This window comes from Leptinotarsa decemlineata, unplaced genomic scaffold, assembly GCF_025532065.1.
Source record: "Leptinotarsa decemlineata unplaced genomic scaffold, Ldec_3_MD MMD2_tig00000505_RagTag_RagTag, whole genome shotgun sequence".
Classification (NCBI taxonomy): domain Eukaryota; kingdom Metazoa; phylum Arthropoda; class Insecta; order Coleoptera; family Chrysomelidae; genus Leptinotarsa; species Leptinotarsa decemlineata.
In genome coordinates this window covers 19,872,892-19,895,208 of record NW_027412549.1, presented here as the reverse complement: position 1 = coordinate 19,895,208, position 22,317 = coordinate 19,872,892, and the positions used below count along the sequence as shown (strand labels likewise).

The window sequence follows — 22,317 nt, the reverse complement described above, 5'->3', positions numbered from 1 at the left end:
CGGCACTGAAATAATTGTGTGGCTCTTGATGGAAATTACGCTGATGAATAAAGCCAATTTTGAAAAAAAGAAAACGTTTTCTTCTTTAGGCCCGCCCGGATCTTCTCAACCCAAGTATATAAAACAAGGTTTCATTATCCTATTCGCAAATGACATTATCATAACAGTTTCCTGAAATACTACGGAGGAGCTAGAAAACAACATTAATACAATCATGGATGACATGATTTCTTGGAGTGATAGGAATCAACCAAAACTGAATGAAACTAAAACATTACATTTAGGCTTTGCGTCATGGAAAACAGTGAAACCTAACCACATCCAACTCTCGGAAATAGCCAAACTCCTTGGTATGTTTATAGATAAAAGCTTGTCTTGGGAGCCCCATTTTGATCATGTCTGCAAAAAATTGAATCAAGCAATATTTGCAATATAACAGATCGAAGACGTGCTGAGTTGAGATGGTGTCAGATTAATTAGAACTATCTTTAATAATGCACTCAGGGATAGCTGTAGACCTGCTTTCTGCAAGAACAAGATGCTAACGTTACCGTATATCTATATATACAGTGTGTCAATTTCAAAACTTACAATGGGCTGTATCTCATGAACGAAAGATGATATCGAAAAATGCTTGGAACCGTTTCTAGGATAGCAATGGGTAACTGAAGTGACATGAAAGAGAACCCCCATCAACCGCCTAGACCCCACCCACCAAAACACACACAAACCCCTACTTGTGATACATCATTTTGAAGACTATAAAAAATGTTATCCAATGATATAAATAATACTTGTACCGGGTGAGGCAATAATTGTGAAACTTTGCCTTGAATGGAATATTCAATGGGGTTTTTGTTTCTATTCCACTAGTTCGGACTTCCATTGTCTACTATATAAAATGATTTGAAATCCTCGAAACACCTAAAAAAGAAGAATTGAAAATGAGTAGCTGAAAATAACAATTATATTAACCAAAATAAACCTGAAATGAAATAATAGTAAAATAAAATACAAGTAAAAATAGAACAATTGGATAAATGAGAATAAAGAAATGAAAAAAGAAAGAAAATAAGAATAAAAAAGTGGAGAGATTCCAAGTCACGTTAGTTCACGACGTTTCGATTGTTAGTATCTACAATCGTCTTCGGGTGATGACTGGACTGATTCCTCCGAGAGATGACTATTTATAGGTCGTTCGAGTACTTTCACTCATCCCCGCTTTCCATTTTCCGCTTCACTGGTTCCGTGGGAGATGACCGTTTTGGCGGGAGTTGGCCATTTTTTGCTTGATGATGGGTTTCCATATGTTTGGCTGAATACGTTGTTGGATAGCATGTATGCGGCTTCCTTGAATTTTCTCCTAAGCCAATGTTCCTCTCTGTGCAAGATCTCAGCTTGGGACCACTCGATGTTTTGTTGATGGGTCCAAACATGGTCTGCTATTCCTGATTTGCTGGTTTCCCCTCGCTGTGTGTGTTTCTTGTGCTCGGCAATGCGAACATTCAATGGCCGCTTAGTTTCACCAATATAGGATTTTCCGCACTCACAGGGTATCCGGTAAATGCAATTCTTGGAATCGCAGTCCGCGTTTGGTGGCCTGGTTTTCGTGAGGCTGCTACGGATAGTGTTACCGGATCTGAAGCAGGTTCTGATGTTGTACTTGGAACCAATTCTTCTTATCCTCTCCGATAATCCTCTGATGTAGGGAAGTGCAAGCACTGGTTGTGACGGCTTCTCTTCCTTGCGAGGCTCCTGCTGTCTTCTAGCCAAAGTCTTTTCTACCATTGCTTTGGAGTAGCCATTCCGTTGAAGATCATTTTTGATGATGTCTAGTTCCTTCTCGAGACCTTCCTTCGTATTACAGAGCCCAAAAGCACGGTCTAATAGAGTCTTGATGATTCCTCTTTCAGTCGATTGATGGTGGTTGGATTCGTGGTTCAGATACTGTCCCGTATGAGTGGGTTTTCGGTATACAGATGTTTTCCACTTAGTGTCGGTCCTCTTCACCAAAACGTCTAAGAATGGCAATTCGTTGTGGTTTTTGTTGAACTGTAAATTTATTAATCCCGTACTAAAAAAATGCTAAGGTGGCAACGGCGCAATGCAATGTTACGTCACTAACAGATAATAACACTTCAGGCAATAGCAACGTATCAACAAGAAAGGTGGGCTACCTGAGGCTATCATAAATAAAACCTACCAACTAGAAATCACCAGTCATCGGTGAATTATCAAGATGAATAAACCTCTGAAGAAGCCAGCTACTCGTGCTGGCGAAACGTTAGAATACAGTTCCAAACTACGACGGCCTTCAAACCCAAATAAACACTGAACACTGAAAATGAACCAAATACTCGCACGACAATGATATTGGCTATGTTTGTCGGTCATTCAAAGTCGTCTGTTTCAGACGACTTTGAATGACCGACATTTAGTGTACTAACATAAATGGGTGTCTAAATCCGGCATATCCAAAACTGTAGATGGTGCTCCCAGTAATGGTTTTGATCTGGCCTCCACAGGCCATACGTCTGTGCTTACATCAAAATATTTCTTCAATTTCCGAGGAGTTGAAAATTGCAAAACTCTATTCTGGCTTGGAAACAAAACTTCTCTCAACCTAAAATTACAAATGAAATTCTCAAAACAATTGAAGAATCACTTATTATGTGTTATATTATTTTGAAAGGCAACGCAAATGGATACCAAATCCATGTTGAATTATTGAATAATTTTTTGTTTTGTATTGAGTAAACGTGAGGAAGGTAAAGAACCACCAAAATCGAAATAAAAACATTTCAATTATTGAAATCAAAGGTGAACAAATAGCTATTTATGATATGAGTGTTAAAAGTAAGGTTTTATTTTGTGAGTGAAAAAGTTTGCAAAACGAGCGTAGGGAGCTGAGCATTATTACCCATTTCCAGTTGCTACTTTTATCGGAATGTATAGAGCCTGCCGGCATGAAGAGCTGTACCATTTATTGACACAAGACAATAAATTAATGGATAAATCATTGATTGTTCAAATTCCAAGTACAAAAACATATTTTGGTGACAGAAAAGAGATAATTGCGGGTTTCTTCAGGAAAAACAATATGGAATTGGCATTCAGACCACATGCCAGGTTATTTGATTTCTTTTTGAAAGCCAAAGATAAAGTGGACAAGTTGTAGAAATCTGGAGTTTATAAGCTTAAGTGTCCGGAGTGTAATAAATAGTGTATATGTGGAACAATGTGGTCGATATTTCTCAAACCGATATGCTGAACAGATTAGGTGAAAATGATTTGACGTTTTCGAACCATTCCTTGGCATGCGACCACAAGTTTCCGAATCTGAACGATACGAAAATTTTGCACTATGCAAGGAAGGGTTGCAAAGTCAATTATTTGAAATCCTTGGAAATTCATAAGCATGAATATTGCGGGTGCAACCTGTTAAATGATCAAATCGATCTAGTTTACTTACCGGTTTTCAAATTAGCGTATCCACATTGTTACAGGTAAACAAAATACAGGTACTTAATTAAATTAAGTGCCTCTGTTATCACCTACAGTGGTGTTATATAAGGGCTGAGTTGCAAATGAAAGTGGTAAAAACATAGCAAGTTTCAATTCTCATTTTTTCATGATGATTTCCCACCACGTAGTAACGGCTGCATCCATCAATTTATCGAAAATAGTACGTATTTCACTGGTGAAAACAGGTGATACCAAATCAATAAATAAATGAATATAACCTTAAACTTATTTTATAGGTATTGGTTTCAATGAAAATAAATATGTATGGATGAATTCAGTTCTTGTTTTGCAAATTATGTTGCATAGTTAGGAACCAGAATAATTTTTCTATTTGTTTCTTTTTCAGAATCGTTTCAATTGTGAAATTAACAGATTGTCACAGAGAAATGAAATAACGAAATGAGCCTCGACCAGTTTCGACGTGAGTTACCACCATCTAGAGTTGTCTTCTCCTGATGATGCTGACCTGATTAGCGAAACTGGTGACGAGAGACAGTGCCTCTGTTCTGGTGTGGAAAAAGTACTGTCATTAAATTCAATATGAATCTTTTTACAATGGAACAACCCTTCACCAACTCGTAGTTTCGGGAGAATAACTCAAGAATATTATCCCATATCTTAGTCATCAAGGAATCTGTTTGAGCTCAATCAACATTGAAACAAAAAAACAATATTCAACTCACTCATTTCGGTATTTCTGAGCATTATATTTATTTTTGGCAGTATTGAGAAAAACGGCATCTTCATCAATTGTTACACTAGAATTTTGGGAGAGACTGCTACTTTCTTCTTCGTAGTCAATTATATGATATGAACATTCAAAATCTGTAACATCTCTTCTTGGGATGAATCGGTCCGGAAACCCTCTGGGTTTTAAGTGCTTCTGAAAAAATGAAGACACAGTTTTCATAAATGAAGATTGTATTCGAAAATACTTTTATAAGTAACATATACAGTGTGTAAAAACCAAACGAAATATATTCATTATTTAGGCTACTGTGCATTTTTAAAAAAATCCCGAAACAAGTGAAATGTAAATCAATTTTTGACATTCTTCAACGTAAAAATGCCAACCCCCTTCGAATGATAGGTACAAACCCCAATTTTTCAAATGGGAAGTATAGGTTTGTGATACATCCTTTAAAAAGTCTCTTAATTCTCTATTCAAAATTGGTATCACTTTCAAGTTCATTGCAATGCAAATGTAGAATACAAAAAAGAACTATGGATTTTAACGAAGTAGATGTTCAAAATGTCCACCGCGGACGTCTTGGCAACATCCTAATCTCAAATAAAACTGTCTCCTAACATTATTCAACATATCAGGCGTGACCGACCTGATCGCAAGCGTTATTCGTTCTTTTAAGTCATTCAAATCTGAAGGTACAGTTTTGTACACATTGATCTTCACATTTTCCTATGGAATAAAATCAAATGATGAAAGATTAGGTGATCGTGCTGGCCGTTCAATCGATCCTTGTCTTCCTATCCACCGATTGGGAGAAGTCGTATCGAGGTATTGCCGAGATAATTTCCATCACATTTCGAAATCTACGACCTGGCTTATGAAGAGGTTAAGTTAAAAGAGGTGAAAGAGGTGAATGCTGCGTCTTCTTACAATATAAACTACATGTCTTTGTCAAGATGTATTGAAAAGAAAGAGGCTTATCAAGCCAACCCAGTAGGTGAGGCTCCATCTATGGGTTACAACTGTCAAACAATATTTACAGCAGAGGAGAATATATCAAGTGGCTATTCGTGAACGTGTGCAGCATCTAATTATGGGCTGACTACGAAAGAAACTAGAGTTATCGCATATCAGTTAGCCGAAAAACATAATAAAAAATTCCCGAGACATGAAAGCAAATTAAAAAACCTGGAGAAGTATAGCTCAAGCTATTTATGAAATGGCATCCCAATTCATCTTTTAGATTACCTCTACCCATTAGCATGGCTCGCGCTACCAGTTTCAATAAAACAAATGTGGCCATTTTCTTTGATAGCTACACAGGCGTCTTGAGTAAGCATACACTTTATGCAAAAGATATTTGGAATATCGACGAAACCGGAGTAATTACTGTCCAGAAGCCTGGGTAGGCTTCTAGCACAACGCGAAGAAAAACAGGTCAGTGCAATGACATCTGCAAAAAGGGGGACTTTGGCCATACTGGCTTCAGCTGGAAATTCAATAGGTAATTATATACCACCTATGTTTGTATTCCCACGCAAACGATTCCAAGAGCATTTTATTAGGGACGGCCCAACTGGTTCAATCGGAACAGCTAACGGATCAGGTTGGATGCAAGAGGATGATTTTCAAGTTTTCCTTGAACATTTTAAAATTTCAAAAATCACGTTGGACCATCTTGAAAGCACAGAGCTCTGTTGCTTCTAGATAATCATGCTTCACATACATCACTGAAAAACATTGAGTATTGTAGAGAAAATGGAATAAATTTACTCACATTTCCCCCACATTGTACGCACAAGCTAGAGCACATGGATCGTGCTATTTTTGAACCTTTAAAAAAAGCAATCAATGGATGCGAAGCTATGCCGGCAAAGTCATGACCATATATGACATACCATCAATTGCAAAGTCTCCATTTAATATAGCAATCACTGCAAGCAATATCAGTGCTGGTTTTGCTGCAATGGAACGTGGCCGGTTCACACAGACATATTTGGAGAATCCGATTGGCTGCCAAGTCAAGTCACTGATCGTCCTAACTCAGAACTAGAGCAATCTGTCTCAGAAACTGTGGACAGTCCAGCGGAAAGCATCACAACTTCAAATCTCAACACCGACACAGTTGATAATGATGGAGTAAGAGCCATCATCTCAGGTACATCTACAAATCAGACTATGTCATCTAGAAATTCATCAGTTGTAAATTAAACCAATGAACCTGTTTTCTCTACGTCTACAGCCCACATATCACAGTTCTGAATACTAAACCCATTGAACCCATTGCATCCACGTCCCCGCCAAGAAAAAACAGCCAAGCGAAAAGACGCAACATCAAATCTGCTGTACTTACTGACACACCTGCTAAAGACGAAATAGCTGCTATAGAAGCTGATAGGAAGTCGAGAAATGTGAAGAGGAATATCTTAAGTGCAGAAAAGAAGAAACCTGATAAAACCAAGAAGACTAAAAAGAAGTAGAGAACAGGTGATGACGAAGGTGAGGCAGAAAATAATTACTTTTGCTTGGTTTGCCTTGAAGCCTGTGCAAACAGCAGATCAAATGAGAAGTGGGTCCAATACCTAGAATGCAAAGGTTGGTCACACGTTGATTGTACTGGAGACGAGCTGCAATATATTTGCCATAATTGTTTATCAGATTGAAAAAAGATTTTTGACTGGATTATTTTGTGATTGATCTCAAAATCATGGCATAATTGCTTGTAAGATATAATTACTTAATATAGAAATGTTTTTATTATAAATGAAAATAAAATAAAAACAACAATGAAAATTATTTGGCGCTCCGGGGCGACTTCATTGATTCCAGTGGCGCATTTGCTTTTTCAGCTGCAGGAAAACCCGGAAAAATCTGCAGCACCACATCATCTGAAGATCTTGATCCAGCAATGTCCTCTCTCTTATAAAAAATGTAGGGTGTCTCCAGAGGCTCCAATAACTTCAATGCATCACCAGAACACTTCGTGACACGACTATCGTCAAACTTAAACCAGTCCGTTTCTTCTTTGACCAAGGCGTAATAATGACCAAATTCAACGCCAGAACCACAGTGAACAATGACTGCATGAATATTATAACAGTGGTCTGCTAGGTTGAAATGTTCATCTATTTCGAACCTTCCAAAGAGTTTCTTGCTTCCCTTAGAGGTTAAGTCTTGTTTGAAAATCATCAGTGTTATATGTTGTTTTTTAATGTTATAAACGATGATTACATACTTTGTTGCAAAATGAAAATGTTTGTTTGATTTATTATATTCATAATGATGTTTTATAATAGTCTAATAGTCTAAATACAAAGCTGTCATAACTCACCTCGATACCTGTCACAACTTACCTCGATGATAGGAGGATTGTGACAGGAGTAATAATTTATGAATTAGTTGATTTTCTCAGAATCTATAATACTTTAATTGATTTTGATAATTCTTTTGCAAAGTGAAGGAATGATGCTACATTAATTCACATAGATCATCACTGAGGAATGTTGCTTGGGCAAGATATGGCCCTTGAAGTAAAAAGTGTCACAACTCCCCTGGGTCTCCCCTACCTGTCATTCGACGGGGATTGAAGGTAGGCGTAGCATTTTCTGTTGAAGTTTATCAAAGTATAACTCAAATTTGACGAGTTTCGGGATTTTGTTAAAATATATACCGTTACTGAAATGAAACATGATATGATTGTTCGAATCATAGAAAACCTAGATGGAATGATACCTACACTACTATCTGATTTTAAAATCATACTGGCTTGCCTCAAAATGGCAGAAATCTCGACCAGATGGATGCTTTTCAGGGCATACGATCATTGGATACGATGAAGATCTACTTCACGGTTATGGAGAGTGGCTAGTGGTTAACGATGTTGGCATGCCCTCTGGATGTGTCAGCAATCTCTTCAGAGTCGCAGAGGATTTATTATAAAAAATTGAAGATAGTATACATACCGAAGTGAATGAATTTTGTAGTTTTGTAAATAAAAAAAGTCAAATAATACAAATCTAGGAAGTTTTGTCTGTAATAATGAGTTTGTGGACGAAGATAAAACTGCCGACGTATTTGCAAAATTCTTTTCGTCAGTCTTCTGCTCCAAACCTGCAACTTATAACATGCATTTCAAAGGTACACATAATGGTACAGGAAGTTGTAATGAATCATTCAACATAGACTCTATTTGTGAGACTGACTTCGATGCAGCAATGAAATAGCTGAAATCCAAGAAGACAGAAGGAACAGATGGTATTCCTCCTTATATTTTGAAAGGCTGTAGTTGGTTCATTCCCAACTGCTTGATAAACTTCTATAACAATACCAATACACAAGTCGGGAAACAAAATGGATGTGGAATATTATAGGGCAATTTCCATAATGTGTGCTCCAGCGAAACCAATCATTTTTATCAAACTCAGCAATTACACTCATAAATATATAGTACCACAACAACACGGATTCATGAGACAAAAAACAATCAGCACTAATCTATTGATATTAAGCAATAAGGTTTTTGACACGTTAGAAAATAAATCACAGTTGGATATTATTTTCACGGACTTCAGAAAGGCATTTGATCAGGTGCATCATGACTTACTCCTAGAAAAGCTTAGTGGCTATGGATTGTCCAAAAATTTGCTTGAATTGATGAAGAATTATCTTCAAAAACGATACTTCACGGTCAAACATAATGGAAATACTTCAGGAAAATTTCTGGCTAATTCTGGAGTTCCACAAGGCTCGAACCTAGGACCGCTTCTGTTTTTACTTTTTATTAATGATTTGTCTTCCACTCTTGAATTTTCGAAGTGCTTACTTTTCTGCAAACTGTTCGAGACTGTATAGATCTGCAGAGAGATATTGATGAAACCATGGATTGGAGTCTAAGAAATGAATTATATTTTAATTTAAAAAAATGTTCTGTACTCTCAATCATCCGTATTGAAGAGCCAATTCTGTTTGAATATGAAATGAAGGGAGAGATCCTAGAGAGAAAAACTGAAATAAAGGATCTTGGTGTTACCTATAATTCACAATTCAACTTTTCCACTCACATTAATAACATGATTGAGTTCGCTAATCGTATTTTAGGTTTTGTTATCAGAAAAACATCGAATTTTGCCAATATTAACACCATTAAATTAATATATTATTCCCTGGTCAGGTCTAAACTAGAATTTGCCTCAATTATTTGGTCCGGGGAATATCAAACATATTTAAATGATTTGGAAAAAGTACAAAACAAACTGTTGAGATATTTGTATTTTAAAAACTAGCACATGTGGCCTAATTATAATACCGTCAGGACATATCAATTAAGATCGGAATTCAAGATACTATCCTTAGACCAGAGACGAATTTTAACATCAATGATATTCCTGTATAAATTAATGAACAATTCAACAAATTCCCCAGAAATCCTCAATATGTTTCCATTTAATGTACCTCCACGGTGTATACGTTCCGCACAAATGTTTAATATCTCTGTAATATGTAAATCATCGAGAGCACCTCTCTTAGCTATGATTAATTAACAAACAATTTCAATCTACTTATGGATTTAGATTGGACCTTACCTCTATCAGTTTTTTGTAAAGCAATTTTAGAACAAATATTGAATTCAACTCTGTCAAACTGAACATATATTTGACGAATCCACTCAGTGTAGTTATGGACGACTCTCTGCTATCAATAGGTAATAGTTTAGTAATCAAGATCTATATTTAATAGCTATCATTGTAGTGTATTTGCCAACATCCATGTAATTAGTCTATAATGGACTGTATGGGTAATAAATACAAATAAAAAAAAACAATAATGATGAATGCTAATGAACACGGTTCAGTTTTCGACACTGACAACTCTGTCACCAAGTTGGAAATCGGCAAGCATGAAAGCAGCGGAAATTTCTTCACTCCTGCAGCAAAACAACGGTGATCAGCATGAGCTGATTTGCCACACTGAGGGAGATATCTTGGCTGAACAAATGCTAGCTGCACAAATACAGAAGGCTGTCACTCATGGCAAAATGATCACTTAACTCACATTGTGAGGGTGACGAGCAGTATTTGGTTGATGATGCTGGCGCGTTTCTTGCTATATAGGAGCTTCGAAGACAGGGCCGAACCAGCGCAAACTTCAAGGTTGATAAAGTATTATTATTTTTGTGATGGTTACGATAAAAATGATATTGATATCGAACCTTACAAAGTATATCCAGATCACTCTGTTGGGATGGTTGTACTGCTCATTGGAGTCCTTGGTGTACTGGTGCCCTCTCTACTTTTGAATCTTTATGTCATGCCGGCTTGGTGCACTGAGAAAAAAGTTTCGGCCAAACAAATGCAGGATTTTTGTTCGTGCTTCATTGCGCCTTCCTAGTTCAAATATGTATTTACAAATTTCTGAGAAAAATTTAGAGCATATGATAATGATTTATGAGGAAGTTGCGGACACTACTTTGAGGATGTGCAGCTCGTAGATGGAAGCATTTCGTACCATCTGGATGCCGAAGAGACGTACATCTACTTCGGACTTCGGACTAACGTCACTCACAAGAGATAACTGCAGTGACGAACTCTCTCTGTGGCAAATATCAGCACAAACTCTATCAGATCTGGTCATGGAAACTGTTGGGAAAGGACACAGTTGCTATAACAAATATTCTTGCCGTTTCAATCTTACTCTACTCGTTTGAATTAGTGGAGTGAAGGAGCTGTATCAACTCGACGTACATACCCAAAAATGATTCACTTTAATAGGAGTTTGCATCCAAAATCGTCCATTCCATAGTTGGAGTATCTATACATTACAGAATGATACTCGATGGAGCCTGTACAGTCATCGAGAGTTCGGATCTTCTTCTCTGCATGGTTCGCGACTAGGTATTGGAGCAGCATTTTCCTCTAGGGCAGCTGCACGAGAAGCTGTTGTATTGGGTTTAATCTTCGAAACTGAACGAGGTCACCTAGTTGGAACCCGTTCAGAAAAGGCCCATATGGAAGCCACAGAAATCACTCCACTCCCGCGGCAACACCAGAATACGCCAATGCGTGGGGTCTTCGCAATAACATTGTAGACTTTGACTTACAAAAGCGCCCGACTTCCCCTTTTCTCAGGTCAAGTGAGTTGAAGCCGAAAACTGAGGGGTTCATCATGGCCTGTCAGAATGGTGTTATCAACACCACAGTCTACCGCAGTCGCGTGACGGCACAAGGAGTAGAGCTTGCCGTGAGGCGGACAAAGATAACTTCGTGTTGTTTTGGTCTGAACAATATGAAATTGAATTATCTTTCATTTCATTTGGAGGTTTTCTATGGCTAACCTAAATAGTTTTTCAGATATTGGCTTTTTACAAAATTAGTTCTTATTACAATGCATTCCTTGAATCAAGATATCTTTGTAACAACATTTATTCGATTCGTCAACAAAATTCTCGTTGACAGAAGTTATACTTCACTTCATCGAAAATATTTACTGATCACCATTTACATTCATATTCTGACAGTAGTTCATTAAACAGACTCTACATTTTTTATTATTCAACTGAAACAATATCAAAAAAAATCTCGAACACAAATGTATTGAATTCCAAGTAGATGCTCGAAATGACGACCATCCTGTTACATACAAAGATACACTCTCTTTATGGAAGAATGTTTTGGTCTATTTGCGTTCTCATAAGCTATACTTCAGCCCTACAAATTTCATGTAGCAATCGTTTGAGAATCAACTAGTTTGGATGATTCCGGTGTCCATATTTTTGGGTATACACCTTCGAGGCCAAAATGCAAATTCTCTAAATACTCAACAATCAATACAGGGTGTTCTATTTTAATTAACAAAGTTATCTTTATCAGAAATTATATAAATGTGACAATGATTATGAACATTCTGTATGATATTGAGGAACAGATTTTATCGAGATCAGTAATCAGTATTCGAAAAGATGATTTGTATACAATTCGATGTTATTTACTTTCCAATTGTACCTAGTATTTTAATAAAAATCAATAAATCGAGGACGGTTATGGTTAGGTACATAGTACCTCTCACGAAATCATATTATTTTTTCCTAACCTATTAAATAAGTAATGAAATACAGGATGTTCCATTTAAAAAACATAACTTCAATAGTTTACACTCTTTTGAGCCACCCTGTAGATTCTAAAATAATTTCCTTTTGCAACCTTAATCACCATACATACGGTGCATTTCTATAATGCCCCCCTCCTTTTATTTTTGGAGCAAGTCAATTAAAAAAACTGAAAGTAAAATTGAGAGATGAAACTTTCAAGATGGCGACTGAGCGCCATCTGGGAAAAAAAGTAGTAGTTAGGTCTAGTGACACATCATTTGAAAGCTCCTGACGAATTCTTCACAAACCTAGAATATGAAGACAATATCCTTACCTACTACAAACATTTAATAATTTCCTGACGACAAACACATTAATATCGATATTTCTAGAAATATTCCCATTTTATCTGCCACATGGTAGTTACTTTTTGTTTATAAGTTTTTTGTTTATAAAAACGACAAAAAATATCAGTACGATAATGAACATCATTGTTCACTTAGTTTTCGGTTTTACTAGTAGAAAGGTACCACGTCAAAAATCTCTAAAATGGTCAATTCTCGTCCATTGGAAGAAAAAATTGAAGCGATTTTTATTTACGGTGCACCCGTAACTTTCACGAGACCGAAAGGGTTTTCAATGAACGTTTTTCGAATCGTACTATCTGTAAAATATGTTTGAGAAAACTTGTATCCAAATTCACAAAATTGCCGTTATTGGAGTGACACCAACCCTCACAATTTCCGGGAAAAACATACCCAATATCCAGAAAAAATTAATGTTTGGGCAGGAACACTGGGAAACCATATCGTAGACCTCTCTTTATTTCTCAAAATTCAACATGAGAACTGTATTTGAATATGCTGGAGACTACTGTTGACCTTGTCATCACAGAAATCGTCGAAGCAAATCCTCATGAATTCGATATGGATATTATATTCCAACAAGATGGAGCACCACCACATTGCTCCAGACAATTAAGAAACTATTTAGATACTACTATTACTGGTCGTTTGATTGGCCGTCGAGGTCCTACAGAATAGCCAGCCCGCTCGCCAGATTTGACATCTTTGTACTTTTTTATGGGGCTATTTGAAGCAAAAGGTGTACGAAACTGAACCTGCTTCAATATTGGATATAGAACAGAGAATAATAAATATTTGTAGAGACATTACCGTTACTGTGTTCGAAAATGTTCGGCGTGAAATATCGGATAGGCTGTTCATATGTAAAGCAACCATTTCTAGCACCTTCTGAACTGACCTCAAGCTTATTACCTCATATTATGTAGTTAAATGTCAAAGTATTCAGGCAATTATCAAAAGTTCCGCCATTTTGTAGTAGTTGAAGATATTGATATTATATTCTAGGGCTGTGAAGCATTTATCAGGAGCTTCAAAGAGATGTGTCCAGGACCCCCCTTTTCATTTAATGTTTTTTCCCACATGGAGCCCAATTGCCATTTCGAAAGTTTCACCTATCAATTTCACTTCAAAATAAAGAATTCAGGCATTAATTTCATTATCCCAAATTTCCATGTCGTATGGGGTGTCCCACTCTGTATGATATCCACGGTTGAGATATCATCATCGAGTCGTTATTAGGTGTTTCATTGAAGAAATTGAAGAACTCGTTCAAGAATCATTGTATGTAACCAAGTTACCAGAACATTGTAAATAACTTTGTTCGAAAATTATTTTCAACTCTTTCGAAGTAGACTGAACGTGGCTGAATGATATGAGTGAAGTGATATACCATGAGGGTTTTAGATATTATCAATATAAAATCATACAAATGTTTATTTGAAAGTATAATACGATGAAATGAAAATATACAACTAAAAACTCAGTTACTTACAGAATAACGATGCATTTGGTGAAATGTCTATATCTACTTCACACTCACATAAATAATGTTTGGATTCGCACGTGTTTTTTTGCATTGCAGTTTTTTAGAACAAACGTTCAGAGACGGTTTCAGTAAACAACCACCATTCAGTTCGAAGCGAATGAAAACTTTTCTCTGAATACTTGAATACTATAAATTTAGTAGGATCCTTAGTTCGGTGAAGATGTAGAAGATAAGTCAAAGTAAACTGATGGCTATAGCCGTTACTACATGGTAGGAAATCATTATGCAGAAAAGATAATTGAAACTTTCTATGTTTTTCACCACTTTTATTTGTAACTAACGTTATTGTAGTTTGATGTTAGGTTAGGTTAGGTCCAAAGTGAGTGGGTCTATTCGACCCTCCACCGCAAAGGTTTATTGTGGCTCACAACTATTCACACTCGACCAATTAAACCCAGCTTCTTATCGAAGCCGATTAGTTTGCATGGTGAGTGGTCTTTCAGGTCAGATGGTAATAGTACGGCTCTGTCGAACTCTTAAAACCTGATTCGGTCCCCAGCGGGGCAGACACAAAGTATGTGCTCTGCTATTTCATCATTTTCCAAACAGAGGCAACACACAGTCCGAGTCTCTGCATATGATGATTTAAATGACAGCGACCTGTATGATGACCTCTTAGACATCGTAGTTCATCCCTACTGTAATCCAACAACTGTTTGGAGTGAGCCAATCCAGGAAGGTTCTGTCAGAAGTCCATAACTTTTCTTGCCATCCAGGTGTTCAATCTTTGTCTGGCAAAGCCTAAAGCGATGCCAATGACAGGTTCTGGTTCGATGAAGCTGCTTGCAGCACTCTACTTTACAAGGAAGTCAGCAGCATCATTGCCTTCCAGGCCACTATGGCCAGGAATTCAGACCAGAGACAATCTAATGAGTCTTCATATCGGAGAGAGTCGTTTTGAGCAATTTACTACCAATTAAGATGTTGCTCGGTAGGAGCCAAGAGCTTCCAACGCCGCTTGACTGTCCGTGAATATTTTTATTGACTTGTGTATGAGGTTGGATTCTTCTAATCTCTCCGCACACAATCCAATAGCGTAAATTTCCGCGTGAAATACAGTCGCATACGTTCCTAGGCAGGTTGAAATCTATGTCCTTTGTCTGCGACTGGAAACCGCTGGACCGAAACCGGAAAGTGTTCTCGATTCATCTGTGAACCAACAACTACCTGCTCTTAATATTTCCTTCTCCCGGAGGATCCAACAGTTTGTTAAAGGAAAGAAAATTATACCTATATCAAACAGCAAACGACAACGGATACAACCAAAAGACAATAGATAAATTAGAAAATAGAATTAAACAAAAAATACAAATAAAGTATCAAACTACTTCAACAGATGAAACAATACAACGATGGACTGCATTTACATCCATAGGTCACAAACCAAAAAAATAATAATGCTCAGACTGCAACAAATTCTATATCGTCCAAACCAAAAAAACTGATTCAAAGGTACGACGAGCACAAAAAACATACATAAACCCAATAACATATATATTAAACCTCGCAACACACGCCACATAAAACAAACATAACTTTGCCCCACCAGAAAACATCAATAAAACATAAAACAAGTCAATAAAGGAAACAGTATGGACTTCTGAGAAAACCTAAACATTCATTGATTCAAAAGTCATAATTCACTTATCGAGGAACGAATACAAATCAAAACACAACAAACCTAACATTCAATATACTACACAATACAATTCATACAATTTATTGTATGGTTCGTTTCTTTTAGATGTCCATATATGGCTGATTTTTATCTGATAATACATGTTCTCGGTATCTTATATCGAAGTTTCTGCCTGTCTGACCTGTATAAGCTGCTGGGTAGTCCCCACATTCTAGTCTGTGGGGGACTGGGGACTGCCCAGCAGCTTGTACAGGTCAGACAGGCAGAAACTCCGACATAAGATACCGAGAACATGTATTATCAGATAAAAAAATCAGCCATATATGGACATCTGAAAGAAACAAACCATACAATAAATAAAGGAAACATGAAAATTCTTCGTCCATGTTACAAAGAAAGGGAGATTAATTTATTAGAAGCGTTGGAAATAAATAAATTGTACAAGGACCCCAAGTTCATAACGCTCAACGACCAACTAGATCTATGCAGCTCGCCCCTTTTTGAATTTAGGAATATTGGGATCCATCCAATAGTTGGTAATCGTGACATATTGTAATATTGGTAACGTGTTAGGTCAGGTACCTAGAGCAGATACCTGGCCACACTATTTAAGACGCAACTTGACAATTTGTGGTAGTTACTTGAAAACGGCCTTATAAGCCGAAACCGGTCGTAACGAATAAATAAACACAGTAGAAACTAGACAAAAGTATTTCCTTTATTCTATATTCAACATCAATTTCTACGAAATAAATAAGTCATCAATCGAACCAGACAATTCACATTCCTAGAAACAATAAACCTAGAGGAGCTCCAACACAATGTAACCCATTACATATTTGGGTTGATGTAACCCGAATACAGGCATCCGGATGACAGGAGGGGACAAATACCTGCACTAAGGCGTTCTAAACGTATACAAGAACAAACAAGACGAAAGAACGTTCAGTTTGAGTAGCACAGCCTGCTATTGAAAGCGCTCGCATGTAATAAGTAGAAGTTATTGAAGCTTCAAATCCTTTTTGTAAACATATGGTAATATTAAAATACTAGCTTCATGACTCTACTCGAACTGAACGTTTTATCTTCCAGTTTGTTCTTTTATACCAATGTTTTTTCAATGTGTGAGTCGCGACCCCCGAGGGGTCTCGATGCTTCTGTAGAGGGGTCGCGCAAGGATAAAAAACTATCTCAGTAAAAATCAATAAGGTTTATAAAGATATATTCATTAAAAAAAAATTTAACGAAAAGCATATACTGGTAAAAATTTGTACATATTTAATACAAACAAATTAACAAAAAAGTAAAGCCTACGTCTACTTGTCACTCCTAATGCGGAGGTTGAGCTTGTTTTTGATTAATCAATTTTTTCCATCGTGGTTCCGTGTTTGCTACATTGAGAATTAATTCATTTTCTGAATTTAAGCGATTTCTTTGCTTGCTTTTTATTTGGGTCTTGGATAAAAATGTCAACTCGCACAAATACGTGGTGAGAAATGAAATCAAACATCTCAAGGCCTCAGTTGTTTATTCCGGGTATTCTGTTTTTCTTTTCAACCAAAAACTATCCAAATTGGTAGACTTGAATTCTAAGTGTAACATCCCATCGGCAGATAACTCCAGCAGATTCTCTTTGAGCTTAGTTATTAAATTTGCTTCATTTATAGCTGCACCTTTGCTCAGTGTTTTCCGATATATCTTGCACAGAAAAGTAATTATAATTCTTTTTTTGAATTATCTAACACCGTTTTCATACCAGGTATATACTCCTTGATATTTATCTCATATCCGACTTCTTCAATATGAAAAAGCAGAAATTTTTATTGAAAATCGTATAAAATATTCAAAATGTAAAACTTTTCTAAACATTTGATAGGATTGTCCATTACTCGAGATTCACCTTGAATACTCTTATCAAAACAGTTGCAACAGCCATTCTTCAAGTGCCTTATTGACGGTAAATTGTGAAATGTGAAGAAACTCCAGAATGTGACAATAAGATTCCAAAATATTTCAAATTAACCAGTCAACAATATTTCATTTGATTTTTTGGTGTTCGAAACATACTATAAAATACGTAAGGCCAATCACAAACATAGTTTACCCTAATTATTGGAAATTCATAGATGCTATGAGAAATTCTACTATAGGTATTTTAACTCAGATTAATAATACAGAATGATCGCTGTGCAGGTGTTGAAATATATGTTTTTTGTTCAAAATTGGCTTTATTTATCAACTCAATCTCCATAAAGACTCACAATCATTTCTACGCCGCTTTAACATTTCAAAATCACTTTTGTAGAACGATTTATTTTTTGCCATGAAATAGGCCTCAGTTTCAGCAATAACCTCTTCATTCATTTTTTTCACCTGATTTCGGCCTTTAAACGCTCCAACAATAATTTTGCTTTTGGGTACTTTAAACGAGGTTCACCAGTTGCTCTCTACTCAAATGACGATCGTTTTGATTCCGGAGTAAAGTGATGGATCCATGTTTCATCCATTGTCACATATCGGCGCAGAAATTCCGATTTGTTATGTTTAAACATGGCCAAACACTGCTCAGACTCATCAAGACGTTCTTGTTTTTGTGTAGTATTTTGCAATATGGAGTTGAGCAAAATGTCAAAAGCAACAAAAACAGAATACAGGAAGCGTTTTACGAATCTGTCTGTTTAAAATATGTTTTTCCGTTAATCAGCTGTCGCCCCCATACGAACGACAACTCTCAGAAGTTGTGCGAGCTAAGGACTAACGAGGTCTTACCTATTAACGTGTGATTCCCAACACGGTAGGATAGTTGATAGTATAAATCGATTCAAAATAATCATCGGTAATGAAAATTGGGTTGAAGTTTTGAATAAAACTTATACATATTATTCTTGCGTTTCAGGCATTTTTGTCAACATTCTCGTATTATTTTGAGACAAATTTTTCAAAATTACCTACTCATTCAAAAAAATCAGAATAAAAAGAAATGGATCACACATGAAATGAAACAATCTAGTCAAAATTAAAAAGACCTTTTTAATCTACAAATTTTTTTCCCGAACTAAAAAACATCTATAAAGTCAGAAAAAAGAGTCACAATAATTTGATAACTAAAACAAAAAAGGAAAATAAAGAATTCAGACAATCCTTCAAGATCTGCATGGCAACTAACATAACTATAAACGATAACACCATTGTTGACGGTCCGAAAGACATTGCTGAACTTTTCAATACATTCTATACAGATTGAGCAATATAGTCTCCTGTGACAAGGACTTCAATCATTTTCTGCGTAACGTTACGTCACTTCAAATTATTTTTTCTCATGCCATATCAGGAGCTAGAACTATTTCAGTTACTTAAATCAAAATAAAAAAATGAATTTTTTTCGGGATCGGATGAGGTTCCTACAATTCTATTGAAAAAGTGCCTATCAGAACTCATTGTACCACTTACTTTTATAGTAAATCTCTCATTGTCTTCTGACGGTTTTCCAGAATTGCTGAAATGTGGTAAAATAACACCTTTGTGTATAAAAGAACTGTCATCAGAGCCTTGAAAAGTACAGACCAGTCACAGTACATTCAAGTTTTTCCAAAGTATTCGAGTATTGTATTAATGTCATTTTGTTATGAATATGATATAATTTCGAGAAACCAACATGGATATTCGAACAAAATATCTACGAAGACTGCGGTGTTTTCTTATTATCAAAAAATAATGGAATATATTGAGGCAGAAGATTGCCCTGTTGGAATCTTTTGTGACCTCAGCAGAACATTTGACTGTATCAATCACGACATACTACTGGAAAAGCTGTATAAGCATGGTACTAGATGCTGTCCTCTAGATTGGATAAAATCATTTATACTTAAACCTACACAATATATAGCAATCAACACTCATTTCTCACAGCAAACTGAAACAGACATTGGTGTCCCTCAGGGGTCCATATTGGGGCCAATTCTGTTCCTGTTTTATATTGATGATTTGGATGAACTTTCTGTACCTGCATCCTTCGTAATGTACGCTGATGATATGTCGTTAATCATATCTGAAAAAATGGACCCTTCCTTGTGTGATAGATGCAATGAAGAGTTGACTTCTTTGAATGAATAGTTTCAGCAAATTACTTGTTTTGAAATACTTTGAAAACGCAAGAACTGAGGTTTCACCATATCCAAAAAGATTGTAATGAGTTTTCATTCCAATCAAACGAATCGGGTACATCGATCTCAACTACTTCGGATCAAACAATTTTCTTAGGATGACGAATACATAAAAATCTCAATTAGAAGGCTCACTCCCGTTACCTAATCTCAAAGTTGAATTCGGTTGCCTTTCAATTTAGAAATTTGCGGCATGTAGGTACTCAATATTGATCAATTGATACAGCTCTACTATGCACAAGTTGAGAGTAGGCTACGATACAGTGTGATATTTTGAGGTTTATCTACCCTAGCAAAAGATATCTTTGTGGCACAAAAACGAATTTTTCGATCAGTGACGGGGCTTTCACAGACTGATTCATGCAAAGATATATTCAAGAAACTGAAAATATTCACATTACCATGTCTAGTCATATCAGAGTTGTGTGTGCTAGTATTCAACAATAATGATGAAATTTACGTGAAAAGCGATCAAAATCATAGTTTCAATACAGGACAAAAGAATGATTTTTCAATTCCATTTGGAAAATTCAAAATAACTCACCAATCTTCCAGTCATATGGCTCCTAGAATATACAATGATCTTTCTTCAAATGTGAGAAACTGCATGACAAAACAATCATTCAAATATAATTTAAAATTATTTTTGACAGAACAGTGTTTTTATAAACTGGATGAATATTTGTCGTGGCAATTTGCGGTGAAATCAATTTTTTTTTAGTATTAGTATTATTGTATTTCAAATGTAAACAGCTGACTTTTTCCATATGGTATGTAACTGTCTTGAGGAAATAAATAACTATTATTATTACTATTATTATTATAGCTCGCGCGGTGCCTACTTTGAACAGAGCTTCCTCATAGCCAAATGAGTATGCGGTATAAAGCCAACACGTTTGATATAGGCACAATGTCAACTTCACTTTTCGATCATTCAAAAGGATTTTATAAATTTTTTGGTGTTACTGCCTCATTTGGACGTCCACTGCGTTCTGCATCATCGATGCAGTCAGTCACTGAAGTCAACAAACGTTTGAAGTCAGCAAACTAACGTTTAATTGTCGTTTCTATTAGAGCGGAGCCCTTATAACACTTTTCAAGCCATTACTCCGCTTGAACGGTATTTTTTCTCATCAAGAAGCAGTGTGAAAACGGTATTGTTTTGAAAATAACCAAAATAGTGTCACTCTTAGCACAATAACTCACAAACTTATGAGTAGAATATCATGAAATTTCAGCAGCTCACTTTTGTAGGTTAGTACTAACTCAAAAAGCGGTGGATGCAATAAGACTAGGCCCGAGACTTTTTTCAGCAGTCATTCGCAGTGCCCAAGCTGTAAATGATGCTGGAATACATTTTCATTCACCAAATATTCACAATCACCTCTGTTTAAAAAGATCTGTTTTTCCGTTAACCAGCTGTCGCACCCCTACAAACGACAACCCTCAGAAGTCGAAACTTGTGCGAGCTAAAGATTAACGAGATCTTATCTTTTAACGTGTGATTCCTAACATGGTTCAGTTTCACTCTTAGTCCCTTCTGATTTTGAATGAATTCGGACTTGTCGCGCAGCTTTCTGTGAGCTTCATAGTGATGAACAGCATAGTGATGGACAGTAATATTGAAGCTGATAAACATACAAATTATTGAAGTTCGATCTTTGCCAACAAAGTTTTTGTTATCAGAAATTAAATTTTAATCTTTCAGTTTACATCACCTGTTTGGTTAGAAAATGTCTGACTATGCCTTTAGAAATTCACAATCATGTTTATAATGCTGGGTATTGTCCAGTACTTCTCCATATGCCCTAAGTAAACACAATGAGACAAGAATGACAGCTCTCTGCATCGTACGGCAAGCCGACATAATCTTGAGATTCGAGAGCAGAGTGTGCATCATTCCACCAAGGACTCCAACAATCAGAAAAACCGTTCTGATAGAGTGGTCTGGATAGAGTTCGTGGAATTCTTCTTCTCTTCCCTGACGATATTCGTCCCGTTGAGAGCTGAAAACCTTTCGATAAATGTCGTCTTGCTCTTATAGTCGAGAAGAATTACATGAAGCTCATCAGCTCGTATGAGCCTGAGGGTGGGGAACGAATTGTTCCCCTCTTCTCGTTCCCCACAACGGATTCAATATCCCCCGGAGCATAGGACAACATCGGTATACCATGAAAGTATTATTATTAGTTTCTCTTTCTGACGTTCATAGTTTCATAATTCCAAAATAAAAAACACATAAAGAGATGATTTTTATATTGAAATATTTTATTTTTTATTATATTAATATTTGAAAAAAAACATAATA

The 22,317-nt window shown here is 36.3% G+C and overlaps 1 protein-coding gene across 3 annotated transcripts in view; it reads right to left on the bottom strand.

Annotated features, from left to right (window-relative positions):
- The window catches only part of LOC111503315 (protein cortex), a 40,980-nt gene extending 26,681 nt beyond the window's left edge, over positions 1–14,299 (bottom strand). For 2 of the 3 annotated variants that reach the window (XM_074174144.1, XM_074174145.1), the window contains exons 1-3: positions 7,950–7,988; positions 4,209–4,408; positions 2,448–2,623 (exon numbers count right to left, since the gene is read on the bottom strand). In XM_074174144.1, the coding sequence (XP_074030245.1) occupies positions 2,448–2,623; positions 4,209–4,408; positions 7,950–7,973 (400 nt within the window). In that variant the 5' untranslated portion in view covers positions 7,974–7,988. Of the gene's footprint in view, positions 1–2,447; positions 2,624–4,208; positions 4,409–7,949; positions 7,989–14,153 lie in introns of those variants that run through there. The other variant, XM_023157597.2, reaches the window with a different exon arrangement.
- Positions 14,300–22,317: the final 8,018 nt, after the last annotated feature.